The 25,397-nt window shown below is 40.8% G+C and overlaps 1 protein-coding gene across 3 annotated transcripts in view; it reads right to left on the reverse strand.

The window, feature by feature from the left end:
* LOC144681687 (ERC protein 2) overlaps positions 1 to 25,397 on the reverse strand; it is an 864,810-nt gene that overhangs the window by 625,466 nt on the left and 213,947 nt on the right. For all 3 annotated transcript variants that reach the window (XM_078543515.1, XM_078543513.1, XM_078543512.1), the window contains one exon: positions 8,193 to 8,360. In XM_078543515.1, the coding sequence (XP_078399641.1) occupies positions 8,193 to 8,360 (168 nt within the window). The remainder of the gene's footprint in view (positions 1 to 8,192; positions 8,361 to 25,397) is intronic.

The following is a 25,397-nucleotide window of genomic DNA, read 5'->3' on the forward strand; positions in this document are numbered from 1 at the left end:
AACACACCTCACAGTATAAAACAATCCATTGTTTTAAATGTTTGGTTTAATGTTGCATTGGAATTCAGAAATTCTATCTTTTCCTAAGCCACCAACTATTCTAGGGCTGTCCTATAGAGAAAAGATAACCACAAACTTCTTTTCTCAACTACCAACAAATTCCTAAGCCTCTCTGCCTCCACGCTCACCTCTAACAAATGCAAGGACCTCATCGATTTAGTGAAAAGTACCCGCTAACATCTAATCTAATTCTATACTTGCATGCCTTGCCCCTACCCAAACTATCCAGCTGGAATAGCTCCCCACATGTCTAAGGCCTTAAATCAATTCTTCTTGAAGTCTACATTAAGCAAAAAGCCCCAGTTCTTTTAGACTATTGTGGCAAGGGAGGGTCCTCAAACAAAGCATGAATCTAGTTTCCATCCTTTAAATCTTTCTTAGGGCTCTACATCAATGTTAAAAGCAAGTTCAAGTTACTGTTGTTGTTCGAGACCAGAACTGGATACACAATTCTAGATGTGGATTTACCAAGGCCTTAAACAAATAACAGATTTAAATAGATTTAATTTAATTTTAGATTTAATTTTCCGCCAATATATCATAAGACCCTATTTGTTTTTGCAATAGCTTTAACGCGCTAGCCATGCATTGTAAAAGCGCTGGCCATGCATTGTAAAAGCTATGTGCTTCTCACACTCGGCAGTTTTTAACATGCAACTCTTGAAAGTGTATAAATAATACTTAAGTTCATCTAGCCAGAGTGGATCATTTACAAAATGATAAATATGCTCATAAAAATGAGGCTCTAGTCAAATGCATCAAACTATTTTGTCCAAAGATACCTGCCAGATATAGAATCATTCCCCATACATCTAGCTCTGCTTGCATTCTCTTTTTCTCAAAAAAGATCCTTACACCTGCATATATCCTTGTATCATCCTCAAATCTGAAAACAGTTCCCCAAAGCCTTCATCCAGATCATTAATTGCAGCAATTCTAATACTGATTCCTGTTGGACTCCACTAGCTGACAGTCCCCATGCAAAATAACTACCATTACTAACTACTGTTAATAACTAGTTTTGTCATAAAATGTCAACTATTTCCTTTTTCAACTGAATATGTGCCTGCCAATCCACATGACTCTATTTTATTCAATAGATTTTGGGTGATACCTTGTCAAAGGGTTTTTCAAAATCCAGGTGTTGAATATTGAATGGGTTTTTAATTCACAACTTTGTAGCCTACACAAAAAATTCAACCAAGGGACAGGACCTTCTCTAGAAACCATGCTCAGATTCCTGAATAATCTCTTCCAACTGGTACTAAGTGCATCTCTAATGATCCCTTCTAGCAACAGTGTTAACAACCAAAGTCAAACTAATGGACCCGTAATTGCCTGGTTATAGCACTTAGTGCATTTTAAAACACTGGTAGCTCATGGGCTTCCCTCCAGTCTGTGGGAACAATCCCAGTTCCCAATGATTAAGTAAATATGAGGAAATGGCTCACCGAGCACAGAGTCCCCTTTTTTTAAAATATACACAGGTGAATGCACCCCTATCTTTTTTTCCCCAATTTGCATCTACTTGGCACGTTTAATTAGAGCATCAATCTTATGCTGCATTACTGATAAACCCAGCATCATCTTGAGTACTGAAGACTAATACATTTAAAATTATTACCAAATCCTTGAAGTTCACTTGAATTTACCCTGAATGATGGCCCTACACATTCCTTAATGACCCCCTGAATCCGGACATAATTTAAAAAAAGGGGCCTTGCTATTATCATGCCTTCTCACAATCCTTTTCTCCAGTGTTCCGTTGGCTGCTCTGAAGCAGCTTTTGTTGCCTTCAGTTGAGTTTGATACCTATCTTTGAGCATCTCAATTTTCTTTATATCTATAAAAATATTTCTGCTTTAGTTTGATTGAGGCGGGGGGCTTCCCTACCTCTGAGCCAGAAGCTCCGGGTTCAAGTCCCACTACGGAACTTGATGCCCATGGAAGGCGCATCCACTATGTGACCCAACAGGTTGATTGTCAACCTATAAATCCTTCAAATATGTCTATGGCAGGCGGTAAGAGAAGGCCAGTCTCCTGGTCAGCCAGAACCTGCAGAAGGCAACAGCAAACCACTGCAGTACCTTGCCAAGCATAATCATGGGCCAACACAGAAGTCCATGGTTGCCAACGCCCTCTTAGGGCATAGTACCTGAAGAGAGAAAGAGCCTGGTTGGATTTTTGGACATGGTCAGTTCACCAATTTAATCTCATTTTACTTTGTGCCCCTCAACTCCAGAGACATAGGTGCCTCTGACATAGATCAAGAAAAATCGGATTGAGAGGGGTGGAGAAACAGGAACAAATGAAATGTTTTGAAAAATTACATTTTAAATTTGACATTTTTAAAATCATCAATAGCTATTATGGAATGAAATTCCAGACATGAGTGTTAATTTCCAGGAACAGAGTGGCTGATTGGCAATAATTAACAATTATTGCAATATGCTTGAAACAACTAAACTTGACATTCTGTGGAGTGTTTAATTTATATCTACTATGTAAATACATAAACTTCATAACATTTAATGCACGTCAATGGTAAGATAGACAGCGAAAAGCCATATTTGCAAAGTCAAAGGTGGAGCCTTGGCATGCTTGCTTGCGGGATGCTGGGGGTTGGAGAGTGGGGTGGTCACTCATTCAAAGGTACTCAAGGCACCCGGCTTCAGGAAGCGGGGACCCAATGAGAGCCAGCCCCCGCCCTTGCTGTGGACTTCATGACTCCCTTCCTGCCATCACTCACTTTTGCCTGGGTCCCTCCTCAATCCTAGGCCTTGGGTGGGTGTCGTACCAGTGGTGGGCACTGCCTCCCCGCTGGTGCAGCTGAGTAGAGAAGAGCTGGCAGCTTCTGACTGGCAAGCAGCTCTTGATAGGCATGACTTCCACCCCCAGCAATGCACTGGGGGAGTGGGAAGGGCCAACATTGGCCTGTTGAGTGCCTGAGCAGCACAAGATGCAAGATTTCAGGCTCTCCTGAAAGAAAAGGTGATAGAGGTCTTGCCAGCTCTCCAACCAATGGCCAAGACCCCCATCACTTTCACAAAATTCTGCCCATGATGATTACACATGGTTAGTTTATTTTAGCAGCAGCCCCTGTCTGTATTCTTTCTTTTGTACAGGAAACGGCTACTAAATATTGGACTTGAGTTGCCAACCCTGTCTGATTGCCTGGGAGTCACCAATCTCCCGACTCTGCTGCCAACAAAGCTTAGAAAAGTAATTTCAGTCGCTTAAGAACTAGAATTTTGGTTTCAGTTTTTTCTGAACACTTTTGTTTATAAGTATAAATGATCTTTGTGATGAGGGCAGGGCTGTTGGAGGCAAGAGGTTTTTTCCAGATGATAGCTCCTGAAATGGAGAATTACTGATAATTCAACAAAGCTAATTGCAGATTTAGTGGAGGCCGGTTAATTCAGGTGGCTAGATGGTCAGTGTGTGGTCCAGAATAACGCCAACAGTGTGGGGTTCAATTCCCATTCCAGCTGAGGTAAATCTGAGCCCTGGTTCAAATCACGGCATAAGCCATAGTTTGGGGACCCTCGAATAATCAAGGATGCTACCGGAGGAAGAATTACAGATTTAATCATAAAGAAGTCGTCAATAAATGGGAAAACTACCAAACCTTTACTTAGTGCAGTGCGCTGAAAGGTTTTAGATATAATAAAATGTATGTTCCGAGAGGAGCAATGCAGCTGTGATAAAATCAACAACCAACTCAGTGATGCAATTTTCTTACAGTGCATTGATTAACTGTATTATTTTAACAGTGTCGTGTTTAAAACACAATTATTGTTGTCCCTGTTTCAACATGAATTCTTCTTTTGAGTATTTGTGGTCCAGCATACTATTCCCACACCCAGATGTGGACCTCAGGCTGTAAAGTTCACCCACCCTTATACTTAATCCATCAGGCATTGAGTCTTCCGTTTCCAGAAAATATCCAACTAATAGCTTTGAACATGACGTACGTGGCCTCCATACTGCCAAAATAATTTGCATACACAGAGACACAATTACACCTAGGCTAGGATTTTTTGGCCCCGCCGCAGTGTGTCTGCCCCCGGCGGACACGGCGAGCCATCTAAGTTTCCATTCAGTTCAGGGGGACCATTATATCTTGCTGCTGCACAAGGGGGCCGTAAAATCCTTGCCCTAATTTTTTCCCCAAAATTGCTGGCTGTGGTGAAGAGTGGACACACACTAGCATTCTCCATTTCTGCCACAATTGGGCCACAAGTAATCTTTGCAAACCAATCATGCAAATAAATTGTTAATACAGTTTTTGTAATGAAAATCAGAAAATCCATTCTCGCTTGAAACGTAAATGTATCAACTTTCAAGAAGCACTGATTCTTTCAATACTCAAATATGTCGATTTTGTACTTCGGTTCCAACTGTTGCTTGAAATTATTTCTTCACACCGTCCAAACTAATGTGGGTCAGAGCAAGAGTATAATTCTAGAATATATAGCATTTAAATTTTATTATGAAAATGAGTAAATCCTGCGCAGTGTTTTTCCACCAATTTTCCAAATTTGATTGAAAGAAAAGCCGAAAACTCCATCCTAACAGAAATATTCATCTTTTGGGGATTGTCGAAAGATTGCACTGATCACTGTATACAGAAATCAAGAGTCAGACAAGAAACACGTTTTGTCAAGTTTGGTGAAAATCCTAAACGTTTTCAAGTCGGAGGGAGGGAGGGGAGAAAGAGAGGGAGAGAGAGAGAGACAGAGAGGAAGAATTGTGAACAATCCCTCCAAGACAGTTAAGTATCTACTTTGAAACATGTTTGTCATTGGATAAATCACAGATTCTAAACATAATAAAGTGAAGCAATATAACTGCCCTGAGCACGTGGGTTAGACAGGGACAGAAATAAATTAAAATGTAGGGCAGGGTCCTCGATCCATCAAATCAGAGACATTTAAGCACAGGAGTGAATTATCGTGCTGGTGCCACTGCTGTGTACTGCGATCTTATTTTCCTGCTCCATTCCCATACCTTTAACATTTTTCCTTCAACTCTTTATCTAACTGGTTCAAACAGTAATTGAATTATCTTCTACAGACACGTGAGATCATGTATTTCATATACTAATAAACCAATGTGAAAATATTCCTTCCAACCTTCCCCTTGTCGATTCGAAGTTTCTGCTCTCTCATGAGTGATTCACCAATTAGTTGAAATAACTTTTCACCATCTCTCAAAAGTGGAAATACATACTTTATGGACCAGTGGGTCTTATCCTATCCGTCTTATTTAGCAAATGAATCTTCTCATAATTTTGAAACCCTTACTTAGGTATCCCTCAACCTCCTCTGCTTCAGTAACATTTTTCAAGTCTGAGGCAAACTCCTTAGCTGGATATTGCCAATCTGGGAAACATTCATTATTCCAATTCTCTGCCTTCAATCCTTCAAGCTTTCCCTTTATCCACAATACTGCTTTACCTTCAATACTGTGGACTTTAACCTTTTACAAATTTATCATTAAAAAAAAAGCGCCAAATGTATCACATCTTCTTTGTTCTGTAATTTTCTAAAAGCGTTCCATTAAATTAGTCAAGCATAATCTGGTCTCGACAAATCTATGATTACAGTCCCTAATCAGTCCTTGCTTCCTCACTTTTTTTGGTCAATTTTTCCCACCAAGGGTGGCATGTTAAATGTTCCAGAATGAACATTTTTTATTTCAAACTCTTTCAGATTGTTTATGACATAGCTAGATGCAGATGGAAAATAGCCCTGCTCTGCCCAGCAATGTTTCTCAGCTCCAACCCCATAAGAGTACCCCACAACATTCATTATGGCATTTTTCAATTCCCACATCTTGTATATTTTCTGAATAAGATTACCAATTAGAGTCAAATTAAAGACAGTTTTGCTAGGTCAATACCAATTAGGAGGTTTTCCTAGGCTGCTCAACCTCATTCCACATAAGAGACTTCCAACCCATCATCTCGAATTACACTTCAGACGAAGTCCCAGAATTGAAATACCAATGTACTTGACCCACTGTGACACGGAGTTCCCCCCAAGCCCTATCTTATGAAAGGGCTCACCAATATATTCCATACTATTGCCTCTAACACTTTTCTCACCAACAGTGATCCTAACCAGTTAACTGTTAACTCGTTCAAAGAGCCACCACAGGCATAATGAGCCAAACTGCCTTGTTATGTGCTCTATGATTCTATGAAAATTCACTATCTTCAATCTTTTGATACAGCTTCCACTTCAAAAACATCTGGTTACATCTATTACCTCCCCACAAACTTATCAATTCTAATTCCAGTCAACCTTTAATGCAACTCTTTTCTTTCTTCATACACATTTCTTAACCATTTCTCCATATTTTCCTGCCATCCTCCTTCATAAATACAGTGGCATATACTTGTTAAGCATCCCCATCATTCTTTTACTTTCTGCTATCAGAACATCACCTTGGTTATCTATGAGCCCATCCCTTCTTGAACTATCTACCTGTTTTTCATGTGCCGAAATAAGTCTTAGTTTTTTGTCAAATTGACCACAAATTGCTCCAGGCCCTGCCCACCTCCCAGAGGGCTCTCAATTCATCAGCAAGAACTCAACAAATGGTAAAGAGGAAGGGGCAGGAAAATAAGCACAAAAAATGCATATGTTCAACCCCAGAAATGTATCTATTATGGTGCAATGTAATAGGTGAAATGGGCTATATTCAAATACATATTCAATATCAAGTTTAACACCTTCAAAAAAAGTTTTAATTTTGCATTTATTAACAATATGTGCATCATGATTCCACATCACAAGTTCTCAGCTAGCATTTGAAGTATGGCAGCTGGCTGTTCTTTGGCAGTGAGTGATTCTTTGAGAACTTCAATGTGTTGTTTACAATCAGAATTCTGTACCATCCAGGTACATCCAACCATGTAACAGAGATGGTAGACGGCCTCTAAAAATGCAACAAAATGTGAACGGCAGAGGGAGGGAATCTTTCATTAGAATAATGTTGAATTACTATAATAGGGGGAAAAGTGCTACCCATCTCAAGTGTTTACTCCAAATTAGTATCATGATTGTTTTTCCTTCCATTTAAAATTAGTTTTAAAACAAAATATTCTCAGTTCTGTTCCCTTGTAGAGTCTTGCACACTCACAATTCTATGTATTGATGTGAAGTGGTACAAACAACAGTAACCACATCTACTTTTTAATTTGACATCAATGTGCCAATATACCGCAAGGCGATTGCAAAGAGTATTATTTTATGTTCTCAGTCTCCACAGGTGTTCATTAGCTTTATAAGCATAAGCTTAGAGGGGAAAAAAGTAGTTAATCTCCCCATTTTCTGTTTCTGCTTGACTGGTGTCTACTAGAAACATCTTGAACAATACAGACGGCATCTCAGTCTAAGTGTCATCACAATTAAGAAGAGATGATATGCAGCACTGTGGGTTCATCCTCTGAACCTAACTGTTAATTATAAAATTCACTGAAATGCACCAAGTCTCAGTAAAGTTAGCTAGGAATTAACCACAAACTTTTTACACGCTGAAATTTCCTTCTAACAATCAAAGTAAATGTGAGTCCTGTAAGAGTGCCACTTCAGTAAAAGTTTCAATTCACTAAGAAAGCAATGCAGTGATTCATGGAACATAATTGTTTAAAGTAATTTAACGGTATCTTTAATAATTTTTAAAAGGCTCTGAAAAATTAAGTCCTGGAAACTTTCTAGAGGGTGATTTCGTCACCACTTCAACGCCCACATTTTTTCCTTCTTCGAAAGATTTATCCATCACCTTCTCTTAACACCTTCCGCGTTATTTGGCAAACACAAAACCATTTCATGTAGCACATAATAGCAGCATACCCATATATCTATAATAATAGAAATCTTGTATGAATGCACATTTCCTTTCAGCTTTTCCTACTATAAATTCTTATATCCATGTATAATGGAAACTATTGATCTATAATCCTACCATACCTAAGGATGCCATTTGGCCTTGATTCCCCTATGCAATTCTAATGGAGATTAACCACATATAAAAGTCATTGATTTACAGTTTTGACAAAATAATGGTCAGGGGTTATATCAAATTCACCTATCGAAAGCTGAGTGCGAGTGTCCTTAGCTTACCTCTGTTTGAAGTATGGCAGCTCGCTGTTCTTTGGCAGTGAGTGATTCTTTGAGAACCTCAATGTGTTGTTTACAATCAGAATTCTGATTGTTCAATGTTTCAAGCTTGGTTTGTAAGGCAAGGAGTTCAGATTCCTTCTTGGACAAATCCTGTTTTAATTGATCAATCTGTAATTGAAATCAAATACACCATCATAAAAAAAACTATGAAAAAGGCAATTTCTAAATTAATACAGCATTTCTCTAATGATATAACTTAAGTCAGTGTGCCCCCTTCACGTACCAGTGTTACAGCTTATTCAATCCAATAGTCACTTGTTTTCATTATCTGACAAAGAAGCTAAAAAGAATATTTTCAAACGATCTGTAGTTTAATCTTTCAGCAAAGAGATTTAGCCAATGCTTCAGAAATTATACACAACATAGTTCAAAATGACTAAAGTACACAAGCATCCAGTACCTTGTTTATAAACCAAACCGAAGTAGGTTAATGAGAATTTTTTTTAAAAATTGATTCATTTATCGGATGTGGGCGTCGCTGGCTCAGTCAGCATTTATTCCCATCTCCAATTGCCATCAAGAAGGTGATGGTGAGCTGCCTTTTTCAATCACTGTAGTCCATGTGCTGTGGGTACACCCACAGGGCTGTTAGGGAGGGAGTTACAGGATTTGGCCCAGTGGCAATGAAGGAACAGTAACATATTTCCAAGTCAGGCTGGTGAGTGGCTTGGAGGGGAACTTCCAGGTGGTGGTGTTCCCATGTGTCTGCTGCGCTTGTCCTTCTAGGTGGTAGAGGTTGTGGGTTTGGAAGGTGCCGTCTAAGCAGCCTTGGTGAATTCCTGCAGTGCATCTTGTAGATGGTACACACTGCTGCTACTGTGCGTCGGAGGTGCAGGGAGTGAATGTTTGTGGATGGGGTGCCAAACAAGCAGGCTGCTTTGTCCTGGATGGTGTCAAACTTCTTGAGTGGTGTGGGAGCTGCACTCATCTAGGCAAGTGGGGAATATTCCGTCACATTCCTGACTTATGCCTTGTAGATGGTGGACAGGCTTTGGGGAGTCAGAAGGTGAATTACATGTCGCAGGATTCCTAACCTCTGACCTGCTCTTGTAGCCACAGTATTTATATGGCTAGTCCAGTTCAGTTTCTGGTCAATGGTAATGCCTAGGCTGTTGATAGTGGGGATTCAGCGATGGTAATGACATTGAATATCAAGGAGCAATGGTTAGATTCTCCCTTGTTGGAGACGGTCATTGCCTGGCACTTGTGTGGTGCGCATGTTAGTTGCCACTTGTCAGCCCAAACCTGGATATTGTCCCGGAGATGCTGCATTTACACATGGACTGCTTCAGTATCTGAGGAGTCGCGAATGGTGCTGAACATTGGTGCAATCATCAGCGAACATCTCTACTTCTGACCTTATCGTGGAGGGAAGGTCATTGATGAAGCAGCTGAAGGTGGTTACGCCTAGGATACTACCCTGAGGAACTCCTGCAGTGATGTCCTGGAGCTGAGATGATTGACCTCCAACAACCACAAAAAAATGAGGCTTCTTTTGTGCTAGGTATGACTCCAACCAGTGGAGAGTTTTCCCCGATTCCCATTGACTCCAGTTTTGCTAGGGCTCCTAATGCCATACTCGGTCAAATACTGTCTTGATGTCAAGGGCAGTCACTCACCTTACCTGTGGAGTTCAGCTCTTCAGTCCAAGTTTGGACCAAGGCCGTAATGAGGTCAGGAGCTGAGTGGCCCTGGCGGAACCCAAACTGAGCACCACTGAGCAGGTTATTGCTAAACAAGTGTCGCTTGATAGCACTGTCAATGACCCCTTCCATCACTTTACTGTTGAGGCAGTAATTGGCCAGGTTGGATTTGTCCTACTTTTTGTGTACAAGACATATCTGGGCAATTTTCCACATTGCCGGATAGATGCCAGCGTTGTACCTGCTTGGCTAGGGGCGCAGCAAGTTCTGAAGTACAAGTCTTCAGTACTATTGCCAGAATACTGTCAGGACCCAAAGCCTTTGCAGTATCCAGTGCCTTCAGTGGTTTCTCGATGTCACATGGGGTGAATCGAATTGGCTGAAGACTGGCATCTGTGATGCTGCAGAACTCCAGAGGAGACCGAGATGGATCATCCAAATTGGCACGTCTGACTGAAGATTGTTGTGAATGCTTCAGCCTTATCTTTTGCACTGATGCGCTAGGGTCCCCCATCATTGAGGATGGGGATATTTGTGGAGCCTCCTCCTCCAGTAAGTTGTTTAATTGTCCACCACCATTCACGACGACTGCAGAGCTTAGATCTGACCCGTTGCTTGTGGAATCACTTAGTTCTGTCTATCACTTGATGTTTACGCCAGTCGGCATGCAAGTAGTCCTGTGTTGTAACCTCATTTTTAGGTATGCCTGGTGCTGCTCCTGGCATGCCCTCCTGCACTCTTCATTGAACCAGGGTTATCCCTTAGCTTGATAGTAATGATAGATTTGGGTATATGCCAGGCTATGAGGTTATAGATTGTGGTTGAGTACAATTCTGTTGCTGCTGATGGCCCACAGCACCTCATGGATGCCCAGTTTTGAGCTAGATCTGTTCAAAATCTATCCCATTTAGCACAGTAGCAGTGCCACACAACATTATGAAGGGTATCCTCAATGTGAAGACAGGACTTTGTCCACAAGGACATTGCAATGGTCACTCCTACCAATACCATCATGGACAGACGCATCTGCGGCAGGCAGCTTAAGTATGTTTTTTCCTCTTGTTGGTTCCCTCAACACTTGCCGCAGACCCAATCTAGCAGCCAAGTCCTTTAGGACTTGGCCAGCCAATCAGTCGTGGTGCTATCGAGCCACTCTTGGTGATGGACATTGCAGTCCCCCACCCAGAGTACATTCAGCGCCCTTGCCATCCTCAGTGCTTCCTCCAAGCGGTGTTCAACATGGAGGAGCACTGATTCATGGTACGTGGTAATCAGCAGGAGGGTTTCCTTGCCCACGTCTGACCTGATGCCATGAGAATTCATGGAATCCGGAGTCGATTTGAAGATTCCCAGGGCAACTCCCTCTCGCTTGTGCCGCCACCCTGCTGGGTATGTCCTGCCAGTGGGACAAGACATATCCAGGGATGGTGATGATGTTGTCCGTGAGGTGTGTTTGATACAACTGAGTGGCTTGCCATTTCAGAGGGCATTTAAGAGTCAACCACACTGCTGTGGATCTGGAGTCAGGTAAGAGTGGCAGATTTCCTTCCCTAAAGGACATTAGTGAACCAGATGGGTTTTTACGACATTCGACAATGGTTTCATGGCCAAATTTTTATTGAATTCAAATTTCACTATCTGCCGTGATGAGATCTGAACCCCGGTCCCCAGAGCATTACCCTGGTTCTCTGGATTACTAGTCCATTGACAATACCACTGTGTCAATGCCTCCCCAATCATTGTTAGCTCTTAAAGGTGCAGGAACAAAGTGAATTTATTAATAAGTCACTACATTATATTTACAACAGTGGGCTTTAGTCAAATGGCATTAAGATCCAAACATACAACAACACTTGCACAAATATACTGAACGCGTTTAGTAAAAAAATTCAGTACAGTATTTCCATACTTTGTTCTTAATACTGAAGCCAATGAAATTATAAGTGGCACCAAAGAAACATAGCAACCCATAGATAATACCATAGTCCATCTAATTTACCTCTGCCACCCTGGTAGCTGCATGATACAAAAGCACCAAATATGAACTTTCGAAGAAAACTCCACTTAAACAAATTATAGTCAAATGCTTTAAGTATTTTGAGTGGTCAAAAGATCTCAAGTTAGTGCTAGCAAACAAAACCCCTGTTCTTTTATTGAATTGGGAAAGATGATTAAAGACTCTGCTTTGAAACTGCTCATATCAAATAATTGGATTTGAAGAAAATAGGAATGTATTTTTTGCTCATGCAAAAATTACAACAATGATCCCATTTCCATTGAAATTGCCAGTTGTAAATGATCAGCAAGACATTTCCAAGCCACTTGACTGAAGTGTATATTTACAAACTAGACTCACCCAGACTGTATACTTCTAAGAATCCCACTAGGGCAATTAGGGATGGGCAACAAGTGTTGGCCATGCCAACGGCACTCTCATCCCATGAAAAAAAAATGATGGCGCAAACTGCTTATTTCTGAGTCTAGGTGGCAGACAATAATGCAAGTGAACAGAAAAGCTATAGTAAATGCAGGTCTGAAATCACAGTATAGATTTAGTCAGGCAGCATTCAGTTCATAATACCAGGCTGGAACTGTATTTATTCTATTCAGCAGTTAAAATGTAAACATTTAGACAGTGTGGCAAGAGCTTCTGCACTAACTTGAAATCCTTGGGACCGTTTATCACAATATATTAAAAACTATATCTTATTAAAAATCCTGCACAAAATGCTACCCTCAAACCTTACTTTCTGTTATTAGAATTTTTGGTTGTACTTCTGTGTTAACTTGTCCCATTTTTAATTGATGCACTGATGTTTACCATTCAATTTTGTTTTGTCAACTTTCACCATTCTGGTTCTTGATATACAAACTGACTCGCTCAAAATAGTTCTTCAAACAATTTTGACTATCATTTTATTCTCAGAAACTGGAATTTACAGGGTCGTGAACAAATTGGAAACATTCAGAAAATTATGCATTCCACAATATGGCTGCATCAATCAACTGAATTTGCTTTTGGAACATAGGAGCAGAAGTAGGCCATTCAACCCATCAAGCCTGCTCCGCCATTCATTCAATCAGATCATGGCTGATCATCTATTTCTTACGCCATTTTTACCACTCCCTCCATATCCCTTGATGTCCTTAGTATTCAGCTTTTGCACCATTTAACTTGGGCACTCCAGTTTCCAGGATCTAAGGGCTCACTAGTTGGTGTGCAACAAATTCACTGGTTCTGTCACACTTGGGTCCCACACTGTCTTCCTGCTAAGACAATCTTCTGGTTTCTGCTGCTTGCTTGGTTTCACTCTGCCCACCTCTGCTGCTAAATTTAAAATACTTGCAACTCTATTTTCCTCGTTTGTTCCACTTGAAAAAACAAACTGGCCCACGTCCCACTTTTGTCCATCAAAGTTACTTCCTGGTCGAAAAAACTGCTCCGTTTTATAAATAAAAGCTGACAATTATGGCTTTCACAGAATAATGGGAAATGTTGTGGAATTCAACCCTCAAAGGACCAGTAAAAAAATCTCAGAATGCCATTTAATGAAAATGGAATTTGGCTTAATTAGTTACTGTAAATCAGTGGGACCAAAAGTGAACAAACACATGCACCCCATGGTTATAATCCTTGCAATTTCAAGCCCACAAAGTGTGAAACCGCCTCCTCCAGGTATCCCTGCAGTCAGGTCAAGACCAAACCCTGAACTTCGATTGAAATTTTAGTATTGCTGTGAAGCTGAACTATGTTGCAGCAATGCCGTTGTTAAAATATGAACACACCCAAACAAAAGCAACAAAAATAACTGCAAAAAGAGAAAAAAAAGCCATGGTTTTCTGCCATCCCAACTCTCAATGTTCCTTGTCTATTAAAATGAATAGGGTGGAAAACCCAGACTTTGAAACATGCAAATAGAAAGCTTCAAATCGATTTTCAAAGGCAGTTACCGCAAACCAAAATAAGGAGCTTAAGAGAAGCCATGGTAGAGTGAACACAAAATAATAAAATTTAAGATTAAACAGGAGGGTAGGAGAGAGATACAAAAACTTCTCAGTGCATACTGGTTAAATCGGTCTTTCAATCAAACACTCAAAAATCAACTCATCATTGAACTCATTGCTGTTTGTTGGAGCTTGTGGCTCAGCACGATTGCTGTTTCAAATACTTCAGTGTCTGCAAAATGACCTGAGTTACAGCAGGTGTGAATTCAGAACAATCATTGCCTCCCCCCTGCCCCCCGTAAACAATCGGAATTTTACCAGTAGATTTTCTTGAAAAAAACTTGAGAACTTGAGAAACTGCAAAGCAAAAGTGCTAAAAAAACAATCCTTGATCTCAGTGACTCAACCATACTAATGCATCCTGGAAAATTAGGACCCCTAGTACACTCAGGCTACAAAATGCAAATTCACCTGACAAAGTCAAAGTTTTGCATAAAAATACCAAATCAGCCATTACTTTTTACAGGCGCTGAGACATTCAAGTAGAAACCATACTGGAGGCATGTAAAACCACAACAGATGATTTCATGGATGAAATTAAACACAATTGTGGAGTAAACAACGTTTTCTGACATTAGAAATTTCAACTGCTGAGAACAATAATAGCCAATTGGTGAAAAAAAAAGGATAATTTTGGGAACACAAATGGCCAAATTGTGAGTGACGAGTTTATCTTGGCATTTCCCATTAGAAATGCAACATCAGAATTTATGATGGTAAAAGGTGATACAAATAGTGTGACAAAGACATTACAACAGGAAACCAAGCAGTACAGACAGGATCTACACACAAATACAAGTTCCATTAATATACTATAAATTCATACTTTTTATTTGCTCATGGGATGCCAGTGTCACTGACAAGGCCAGCACTTATTGCCCATCCCTAACTGCCCTTGAAGTGGTGATGAACCGCCTTGTCGAACTGCTGCAGTTCATGTGGCATAGGTTCTCCCATCGTGCTGTTAGGTAGGGAGACCTGGGGTTCTGACTTAAGGACTATGGAGGAACATTGATATTTTTCCAAATCAGGATAGTATGTGGCTAGGAAAGGAACCTTCATATGGCAGTGTTCCCATGCAGCTGCTGTCCTTGTGGCAGAGATTCCTGATTGTAGGAGGTGCTGTGAAGATGTCTTGGCAAGATGCTGCAGTGCGTCTTGTAGGTTATACGCCTTGCAGTCATGTTGCGCTCATGGTGGAGGTAGTTAATGTTTAAGGTGGTGGATGGGGTGCCAATGAAATAGATTGCTTTGTCCTGGATAGTGTCAAACTTCTTGGGTGTTGTTGGGGTTGCACTCATCCAGGCAAGTGGAGAGTGTTCCATCACACTCCTGACTTGCGCCTTGTAGATGCAGTGAAATCGCAATGAGTCAAACTCGGATGACACAAAATTCCAGTTATGTCGAAGTCGTCAACTATTCCCACTGACAGAATAGCAAATCCCATAGAAGGATGCCTGTAATGAGCAAAAATTACAATCTGGCAACTCCGGACGAGCCGAATTTGTCTAATTTTGTCAAATGACTCTCTGGCCAGAGCAGAGTTAGACCACACAAACGCACAAAATCATAGGGCGCTGGGCAAACCATCATTTGACATAGAGATCACCCCGTGGAAGAACATACAAAGCTTCGGAGTATGGCTAAACTTGTGAAAAAAGTAAATGTATTGACAATCGGAGAGAAGGTGAAGTTGATACAGCAAGTGGAAAACCGTGGCGTGAAGTGGAAAGCAGACACTGCGAAGGAGTGGGAGATTCCCCATCAGGTTTGCCCACCATTGTGAAGTTTAACAAGCAGGCACTCTCTCAGATTATCAAGACCATCAATAAGAAGCAAGGGTACAGTCTAACTGTTCAGAGGCCATGTTCTTGATGGGGAAGGTGTGGAAGATGGTGACAGAAGCCACAATTGTCAACTGCTTCCACCACGTTGGGCAAGTTATGACTGCACAAGACATCAAGAGCGAGGAAGAGCAGGGTGAGGCCACCAACCCGATGATAAGGCACTTTTTGTTCGCCTGTGGGAGGTCGACATGGAAATTCCAGCAGAAACAACCATGGAAACTTACGGAGGCGGACAATGCTGTACACTGAACTGACAGACGATGCAATAACAGGTGTAATACTTTCTTCAGCTAAGGTGCTGGGGAAGCCAATGACCCTGAAGAATCCGATGAATACCCGCCCGCTCACCCACTTGTTTCCCTAGCCAATGCCACAAAGGCTGTAGAAATGCTCTGGGGATTTCGCGCTACAGCACGAAAACACCAAAAACATGTTTGACTGCATTGACAACATGGCGGACTGTATCGCGCACATCAGAAGACAGGATGCTGAGCAAAAAAAGATTATCCAGTTTTCACCGGAGCTAACTCCCAACATTCTTCAATACAAAGCTCCAGTCTTTTACGAGGTCAGGCCATTGCAAGGTGTGAACAAATTGAATAAAGACCTTTTCATACATCTACTGCTTTACTGTATTTTCATTTGAAATTTGGATCTGTTGTTTTTGACATCAACCATGTTTGAAGGCATATCGGGTTACACAAAGATGCATTCACCCCTCTCCTATTTTTACTTAGTTCTGTTGAAGGGTCATGAGGACTCGAAACGTCAACTTTGTTCTTCTCCGCCGATGCTGCCAGACCTGCTGACTTTTTCCAGGTATTTCTGTTTTTGTATGTGAGAATGGGGTTTCCTCAGTTATCACAACGCTCTGCTTAACACTAATTTGTGGGCGGATCTGTTGGGATTTGATTCACCAGTATTTTACTGTGGGTGGAAAAAGTTTTGGCGAGTCAGGAAGTGAATTAGTTGCCTAAGAACACCCAGCCTCTGACCTGCTCTTGCAGCCACAGTATTTATGTGGCTGGGCAAGTTAAGTTTCTGGTCAATGATGAACCCGAGGATGTTGATTATCTGAGAAATTATGAATGGAACTGAACAGTATGCAATTATCAGGAGACGTCCCCACTTCTGATCTTATGAAGATGGAAAGTTCATAGATGAAGCAGCTGAAGGTGGTTGGCCTAGGACACTTTCCTGAGAAACTCCTGTAACATTGTCCTGAGGCTGAGATGATTGGTTTCCAACAATCACAGCCATCTTCCTTTGTGCTAGGTAGGACTCAAGCCTGTAGAGAGTTTTCCTCCTGATCCCCATTGACTTTAATTTTCCTAAGGTTCTTTGGTGTCATACTCCATGGAATGCTGCTTTGATGGCAAGAGCAATCACTCACCTCACTTCTGGAATTCAGCTTTTTTGTCCATGTTTGGACCAAGACTGCAATGAGGTTTGGAGCACACTGGCCCTGGGAGAACACAAAATGAGCATTGGTGAGCACTGTCAACAATGTCTTCCATCACTTTGCTGATGACTGAGAGTCAGCTGATGGGGCGGTAATGGATGCCCTGCTTTTTGTGAACAGGACATATCTGCGCAATTTCTTATTTTGTCAGGTAGATGTTAGTGTCATAGTTGTACTGGAACAGCTTGACTAGGGGTGCAGCTAGTTCTGGAACACAAATCTTCAACACTACATCCGGGGTGCTGTCAGGGTCCATAGCCTTTGCTGTATTCAGTGCACTCAGCTGTTTCTTGATATCAGAGTGAATCAAATTGTTTGAAGACAGACATCTGTGATGCTTGGGTCCTCAGAAGTAGGCAAGATGGGTCATCTGCTCTTCTAGCTGAAGATGGTTGTAAGTGCTTCAGGGTTGCTCCTTTGCGCTCACATGCTAGGGTCCACCATTGTTGAAGATGGGAACTTTCATGGAGCGTCCTCCTCCTATGTAATTGTCCACATGGATAATGAAAACTGCCTACATAACTCTGTGACAGTAATTACACATTCCCTCTACTGCTGGCACTGCAGTGTTTCCATTGGCTTGAAGAGGCAATTAAACATGACAAGTTTACACAGCCGGTTCCCATTATAAAGGTGGACATATGTAGTTATAATCAGAAAAGTTGACAGGATCTGCACACGTATGTAAAATTTATTTTGAAATATATCTAAAAATCCCTTGTGCACCTAATTAGTGTGAAGAGGACTTAAGGAACAAAACAGTACAACAAAAGACTCTCAATTCCTCAAGAAGATATTCAGACTGACGCACCAAGAGATTATTTGCACCCAAAATTCAAATTCAATGAAAAGACCTTTGTTGTACAAACATTGGCCAACAATCAGGTTTCTATTTTTTTATCTATTCTTTTCATACAATCTGAACATAGGCCTTTTATGAGGGAAAACATTAAGGGCAGATAAATAAATACTACTTCCACCTCAAAAGGTCACCAGTTGAATGGAGGGATTTGTAACACATTTAAGAACCCACATAACACAAAATTAATTATGGATGGATCTGGTGAAAGAACCTTGTGGAGATTCATCAAAATGTTACTGCGTTGACAAGGGACAAGATAGGCTCATTTTGTTGAAAGTCCTTCTTATAAATTTTTAAGTAGGCAATGACAAGCTTAATAGAATACTTGCCTTCTGAAAACTAATTTAAAAATCTAAGAAATACTAAGTCTTTCTGTTGGGTTATTTTGCTCAGTTAGTGCAGTTCAAAGGTTAATAACACTAAGCATTTTTTGATTCAGAGATAGGGTATAAAGAACGACAAAAATGCACAGCCTGAAGCAATGTTTTCATGGGCCTCATTGTCATTTATCTGTCACAATCTTGCCATTTTGTCCAGCATTTATTTTAGGAACACAGTATTCAAATTCTGTTAACAAAAAATTCAAAGCCCAAATTACAATCCAGTTAGCTTGTTTATATTTTTACCTTGCCAAGGTTAATGACTTTATAACTGACATACAAATGGGCAAATTCACATAATCTGTTTAGAATCAGTGAGGCATTCGCAAGGACAGTATTTGTTTTTAGTGTTACTTCAAAGTATACCATGCCAGTTTAAGCAGCAATGAAAATGAAAAATGGAAGTAGAGAAACATCAAGCGATTTTCTCATTCTCCACTAAAGAATAACAAACATGACAACTCAACAAATCAACCTTAGTCTATTTACCTTCTGCAGACTACATATTAAAAGCACAAGAACATTGAAATGGGTGCAATAGGCCATTCAGCCCCTCAAGCCTGCTTCACCATTCAATAAGATCGTGGGTGATCTGATGCTGGCAGGGCCCTCGACACCTCAGAGATCAAAAATCTTTCCACTCAGACTTGAATATATTCAATAGTCCAGCCTCCACTGCTTTCTGGAGTAGAAAATTGTAAATATGAATGACCTTCTGGGAGACAAAATTCCTCTTCGCCTCCAATTTAAATGGGAGACTCCTTATTCTGAAACTATTCCACACTACCACATCACCACCCACACCGCCCCAAGTTCTGGATTCCCTAGGAGGGCAAACATCCTCTCAGCAGATACCCTGTCAAACCTCCTCAGAATACCAGGTTTCAATAGGATCACCTCACATTCTTCTAAACTCCAATAAGTATAGGCCAATCTGCTCAACCTTTACTCATAAGACAACTCTCTCATCCCAGGAATCAAACTGTTGAACCTTCTCTGAACTGCTTCCAATGCAGGTACATCTCTCCTTAAATATCATCAAAACTTTACTCTAGCTATGATCACACCAACGCCCTGTATGGTTGTAGCAAGACTGACGGCAAAAGACATTTTGCAAACCACACAACTGAGCAACATTGGGCATGAATCTCTGTGCCAGTGTGATGGCAGGTACGTAGGTCATACGTCTCAATGAATGGCTGATCGAATCAAACAGCATGTTCCTTTGATTGTTCACAATAAGAAATGTACAGACCAAACTCAAGCATTCCATGCTTGCAAAACCCAAAACAAAAATGTCTACTGTTAGATGTGATTTCACGATTGGGCGGCACTTGGTGAACACTCCCGAGTGCACTAACAGCTACATTAACAACCAATTTAAGATAATCAGTTGAGCTCGAAACATGGCTTATTTACGCTTGCTAGAAGTGAAATACATTCATATGCAGACTCTGCAAACAAAATGAACATGTTCAAGCCTTGTGCCTTTGAGTTACCTGGGAGCTTGGGGAATCTATAGTTCCCTGTTGCTTTATCGATGGCAATGCCTCGGCCAATCAGTCAACTTCCCAACTAATTAGCGCCCTTTTCTTCTGTTGTATAAATTGTTATAATTGTTTGAAACTTGGCATTCTTGCATTTGTCCTAAGTGCAAGATGAAAAGCTTCAGCAACATGTCTCTCCTTTCAGCTATCTATATCCCTTTCAAACTCCTTGTGTCCTCCTCAAACTTGCTTTCCCACTACTTTTGTATTGTCAGTAAATTTGGCTATGATGCAGATTATATTAATGACTTGGATGAAAGGACAGAGTGTAAATAGTTGAGGCACCAGCAGTGATCCCGTGGCACCCCACTAGTTACAGTTTGCCAATCAAAAATGACCCATTTATTCCGACTCAGTTTCCTTTTCGTTAGCCAATCCTCTATCCACGCTAATATATTACCCCCAACACCATGAATATTTATCTTGTATAGTAACCCTTTATGTGCACCTCATCAAATAACTTTTGGAAATCCAAAAACGCTACATCTACTGATTCCCCTTTATCCACCATGCTTGTTACATTTTCAAATGACACCAATAAGTTTGCCAAACATGATTTCCCTTTCATAAAAACAAATCAACTCTGCTTGATATTAGGATAATTTTCTAAATGTCCTGCTACTTCCTTAATAATGGATTCTAGCATTTTCCAATCACAGATGCTAGGCAGACTAGCTTAAAGTTTTCTCCATTTTGCCCCCCTCCTTTCTTGAATTGAGGGGTTACATTTGCTGCTTTTCAATCAGCTGGAACCTTTCTAAAATGTAGGGAATTTTGGAACATTACAACCAATCCATCCACTAGCTCTTCAGCGACTTCTTTTAAGACCCTAGGATGCAGGCCATCACATCCAGGGAGCTTGTCAGCCTTTAGTTCCATTAGCTTGCCTAGTACTTTTCCCCAGTCTCATCCTCTAAGGGACCAATGCGCACTTCAGTTACCCTCTTCTCTTTTATATACTTGAAGAAACTCTTACTGTCCGTTTTTATATTTCTTGCTCATTTACTCTCATACTCCAATTTCTCCTGTTTTTGTTTAATGTATTTATTAATTAAAAGTGATTTATCAATATAATTAAAAGTCATATATCCAGGCAATGTTCTCTCTTGGCTGTGCAGGTGCATACCAGCGCAGCAATTGGCAATGTACTGCTAAGTGCAATAAACAGGATTTGCACGAGCAACTTTGCTGCAATCCACAACATCCTGTGCAGAGCAATAAAGAAGCCACGCACAAATAAAAATTAGAAGGAACATTGCACCTAAGTAATATTATACCTTAAGCATGCAAGTTATATTTGTCATACTTTAACAATGGTCTTAAATAATCATTCTCTGTTCAGGTGTGTGTGTGCGGATTTGCTCAAATATTTGATCATTTGACATCATGGGACACTGGCCTTGCTAGTGACACCCACATAACATGAAAGAATAAAGAAAAAAAAAGGAAAATCTAGCAAAAGTTACCATTCCTAATCAGAAATCTACAACACTCAAGGCCAAGCAATCAAAACAAAATGTTTTGAAATCTACTAATCTGGAAATGACATTTACCATAAAAGAACAAATTCTTCAAACATTTTTTTCCCCAATTTGCTTGAGCAACCATGTTATTTCCTCGGGTACCTGGCTATATACATCACAAGTTAAAATTTATTTTATGAGGCAAACATAAAAACTTAAGTTACCAAAGTAAGGGAATCAAGGGTTATGGGGTAAAAGCAGGAAAGTAGAGTTGAGGATTATCAGATCAGCCATGATCTCATCGAATGGCGGAGCACCCTCGATGGGCCGAATGGTCGATTTCTGCTCCTACATCTTATGGTCTAAATATTTAGAAACTTATGCATAAAATTGTTGACAGTTGGAAACCTGTAAGTTTTGCTTCAGAAAATTACCTACCCTCTCTCCTAACCTGCCTTTTGTTCCTTTCCTGGTGCTTCCTTTCTTGAGTGAACAATCCATTTTGTGTTTTGGTAACCATGCATGCACAACCCAATGATCCCAGTGCAGCAGGCTATTGATATTTCCACACTCCTCTCTCACTTTGACCGACTATGGCCCCCAACATAATTCCTTCCAATCCAAGGGGCACACACCTCATTTAGCCACCCCTCAGCAGATTTGTCCGAGCAAGATCAAGCATCTTTGGGCCTTGCCCTCCTCTGCGAAAGCTGCTCACTATTCTAGAATCATTCTGGAATGCGAAGATGACATCTGGTTTCTCTTCTCTGCTGCCAACCATCACCTTAAACCCTCTCTCACCTGCTTCCACCCCTCATCTCCAACAAGTCACTTAGATGGAGAACATACATTCAGCTGTTTGTCACTTCTGAACTCCCCCCCCGCCACTTTCCCTACAATCCCCACACCACTTTCCCTACAACTCCCACGCCAAGCTTGCTCTACATCTTTCTCTAATTTCTATCCCTCTCCAAGCTCTCCTTTCTCACAAGACCCACATCTTGCTTTCGACACCATTCTCCATTCCAATTCCCCTCCTTTCTCACGTGGTTATGTCATTATAAATGGGTGCCTCATCTCAGAAGTTATTCACCTCCCTTTGAAAACCACCATAATCACTCACCTCCAAAACAGGCTCTCAATTCCTCTATTGTTGCAACTGCCACCTCATCTTCAATCTTCCTTACATCGGGAAAGGTCTTATCTTCCCAAATCCACGTACATTTTTATAGAATCAGACAATCTCAGAATGGTTACAGCACAGAAGGAGGCCATTCAGCCCATCATGTCTGTGCCGGTGCACCGCAAGATCAACTCAGCTAGTCCCATCTGCACACCCTTACCCTGTAGCCCTGCAAATTTTCTCTCTTCAGATAATTATCCAATTCCTTCTTAAAAGCTATGACTGAATCAACCTCCACCACACTTACACAGGGCATTCCAGATCCTAGCCATTTTCTTTTCACGTCACCTTTGACCTTCTTGCCATTCGCCTTAAATTGGTGGCCTCTGGTCCACGCCCCTTCACCAATGGAAACATTTTCCCCAAGCCTACTCTGTCCAGACCCCTCATGATTTTGAATTCTTTCAAATTGCCTCTCAACTTCTCTTCTCCAAGGAGAACAGCCCCAGCTTCTCCAATCTCCATAACTAAAGCTCCTCACCCTGGAAACATTCTCATGAGTCTTTTCCACACCTTCTCTAATGCCTTCACATCCTTCCTAGGGTGCAGTGCCCAGAATTGGACACACTACTCCAGTTGAGGCCAAATCAGTATTTTATACAAGTTTATAACTTCCTGGCTTTTCCTCTATTTACAAAACCCAGGACCCCAAATATATATTTTTAAATCACTTCACAATTTTATGCACATATATCCCCAGGTCCCTCTGCTCCTGCACCCCTTTAGAATTGTACCCTTTATTTTATATTGCTTCTCCTCATTCTTCCTACAAAAATGTATCACTTCAGACTTGTCTGCATTAAATTTCATCTGCCATGTGTCTGCCCATTCCACCAGCCAGTCTATGTCTTCTTGAAGACCATCACAATCCTCCTCAGAATTCACAATAATTTTTCTCACAACTCCATGTTTGAATCAGGTTTCCAACCCTGCTACAGAATTGTTACGGCTTTAATCAACACCACAAAAGGACATCCTGTGTGACTGCAGTGCACTGTTCTCATTCTTTATGCACCTCTGACACAGTCAATGATACCAACTTCTTCAAGCAGCTTTTCCTCCATTGTGTAGCTCAGCGGTTTGGTCCCACTCTTACCTATTGGATCACAGCCAGAGAGTCTCCAAACATTGCTCCTCTTCCTCATCTGTTTGTTGTCCCATGGCAACATTATCCAAAAGCATGGGACCATGTTCCATATGTACATGGACAACAACTACTGCACCTTTCTACCACCTCTCTTTCCCATTCCAGTGTCAACTTGCATGTCTGATTTTTTTTCTTGGATGCATCACAATTTCCTCCGGTTAAATACTGGGAACAAAACCAACATTTTCAGCACCTGGATAAACTCCAAGCCTTTGCTACCGACCATCTGCAACCTCAGCATCCCATTTACAATGTTGTGAGCATAAGTAATAAGGACTGTTCATTTTCCTACATTCAAATATTATTGATAAATGAATATATTATTTTGAAATGCCATTTCTAACCCCAGTTATAAGGTGATAACAAACTTAGCGAATATTACATTTGACTGTTAGCACATAAGCAATTTTAACTCACGAGCTATGATTCTCCAATTAAAAAGTGAAACATTCCAAATTTCGCTTTTATTTTAGTTATCTTGTCATCAGTGCTAAAAAATAAATAAATATGGCTTTTGTAAAAGATCTAATGATAAAATGATGCTGTCCCAGGGCAATAACTGATAAGTCGTATTTTCCAGACACCAGGAAGTTCATTCATTTTAACCTTCAAACATTGCAACCTCCCTGTTCTGATGAGGTTTCACAAAGGGCTTTCAAAATATCTTTTTTTTTGTTATACTTTCAGCTTTTAAACCATGATGCTAAAACTGACTGCAATATTGCACAAGAATATTTTTAAAAATAGGAGGAGTAGACCACATGGACCCTCAAGCTTGCTCTGCCATTCAACATGATCATGGCTGATCTTTTGCCTCAATTCCACTTTCCTGCCAACTCTCCATATCCCTTCATTCCCTGAGAGAACAAAAAAAATCTGTCCATCTCAGACTTCAGTATACTCAACGATGAAGCATACACAACTCTCTGGTGTAGGGAATTACAAAGATTCAAACCCTTTGTGCGAAGGGAATTCTCCTCTCAGTCCTAAATGATCAATCCCTTATCCTGAGACTGCGCCCAGTATTATAGATGTCCCAGCCAGGAGGAACAACCTCTGTGTCTGTCAAGTCTGTCAACCCTGTTAAGTCTCTTCAGAATCTTGTACATATCAATGAGATTAACTTCACATTCCAGTAAACTCCAGAGAGTATAGGCCCAACTAACTCAGCTATCATAGGACAACCCCAGCAATCAACCTAGTGAACCTTCAGTGCAGCGTCTTCAATGCAAGTATATCCTTCCTTAAATATGGAGATCAAAACTGCGCACAGTAGTCCACATGTGGTCTCACACAAGCCCTATATGTAGCAAGACTTCCTTATTCATGAACTCCAATCTTTTTGCAATAAAGACCAACATGCCATTTGCCTTCCAAATTGCTGGCTGTATCTGCATGCTTATGCTGTGTTCCTTGTATGTGTACCCCTCCACCCCCCCAAGTCTCTCTGATGATTAACATTTAGAAGTTTTGTCGCTTTCAAAATAAAGTTGTATTTTTCTGTTTTTACTACCATAGTGAATAACTTCACACTTAGCCACATTATACACCATCTGCCACCTTGTTGCCCGTTCATTTAACCTGTCTATGCCCTTTTGCAGCCTCT

Source organism: Cetorhinus maximus, chromosome 6 (genome assembly GCF_964194155.1).
Source record: "Cetorhinus maximus chromosome 6, sCetMax3.hap1.1, whole genome shotgun sequence".
In the NCBI taxonomy this organism is placed as follows: domain Eukaryota; kingdom Metazoa; phylum Chordata; class Chondrichthyes; order Lamniformes; family Cetorhinidae; genus Cetorhinus; species Cetorhinus maximus.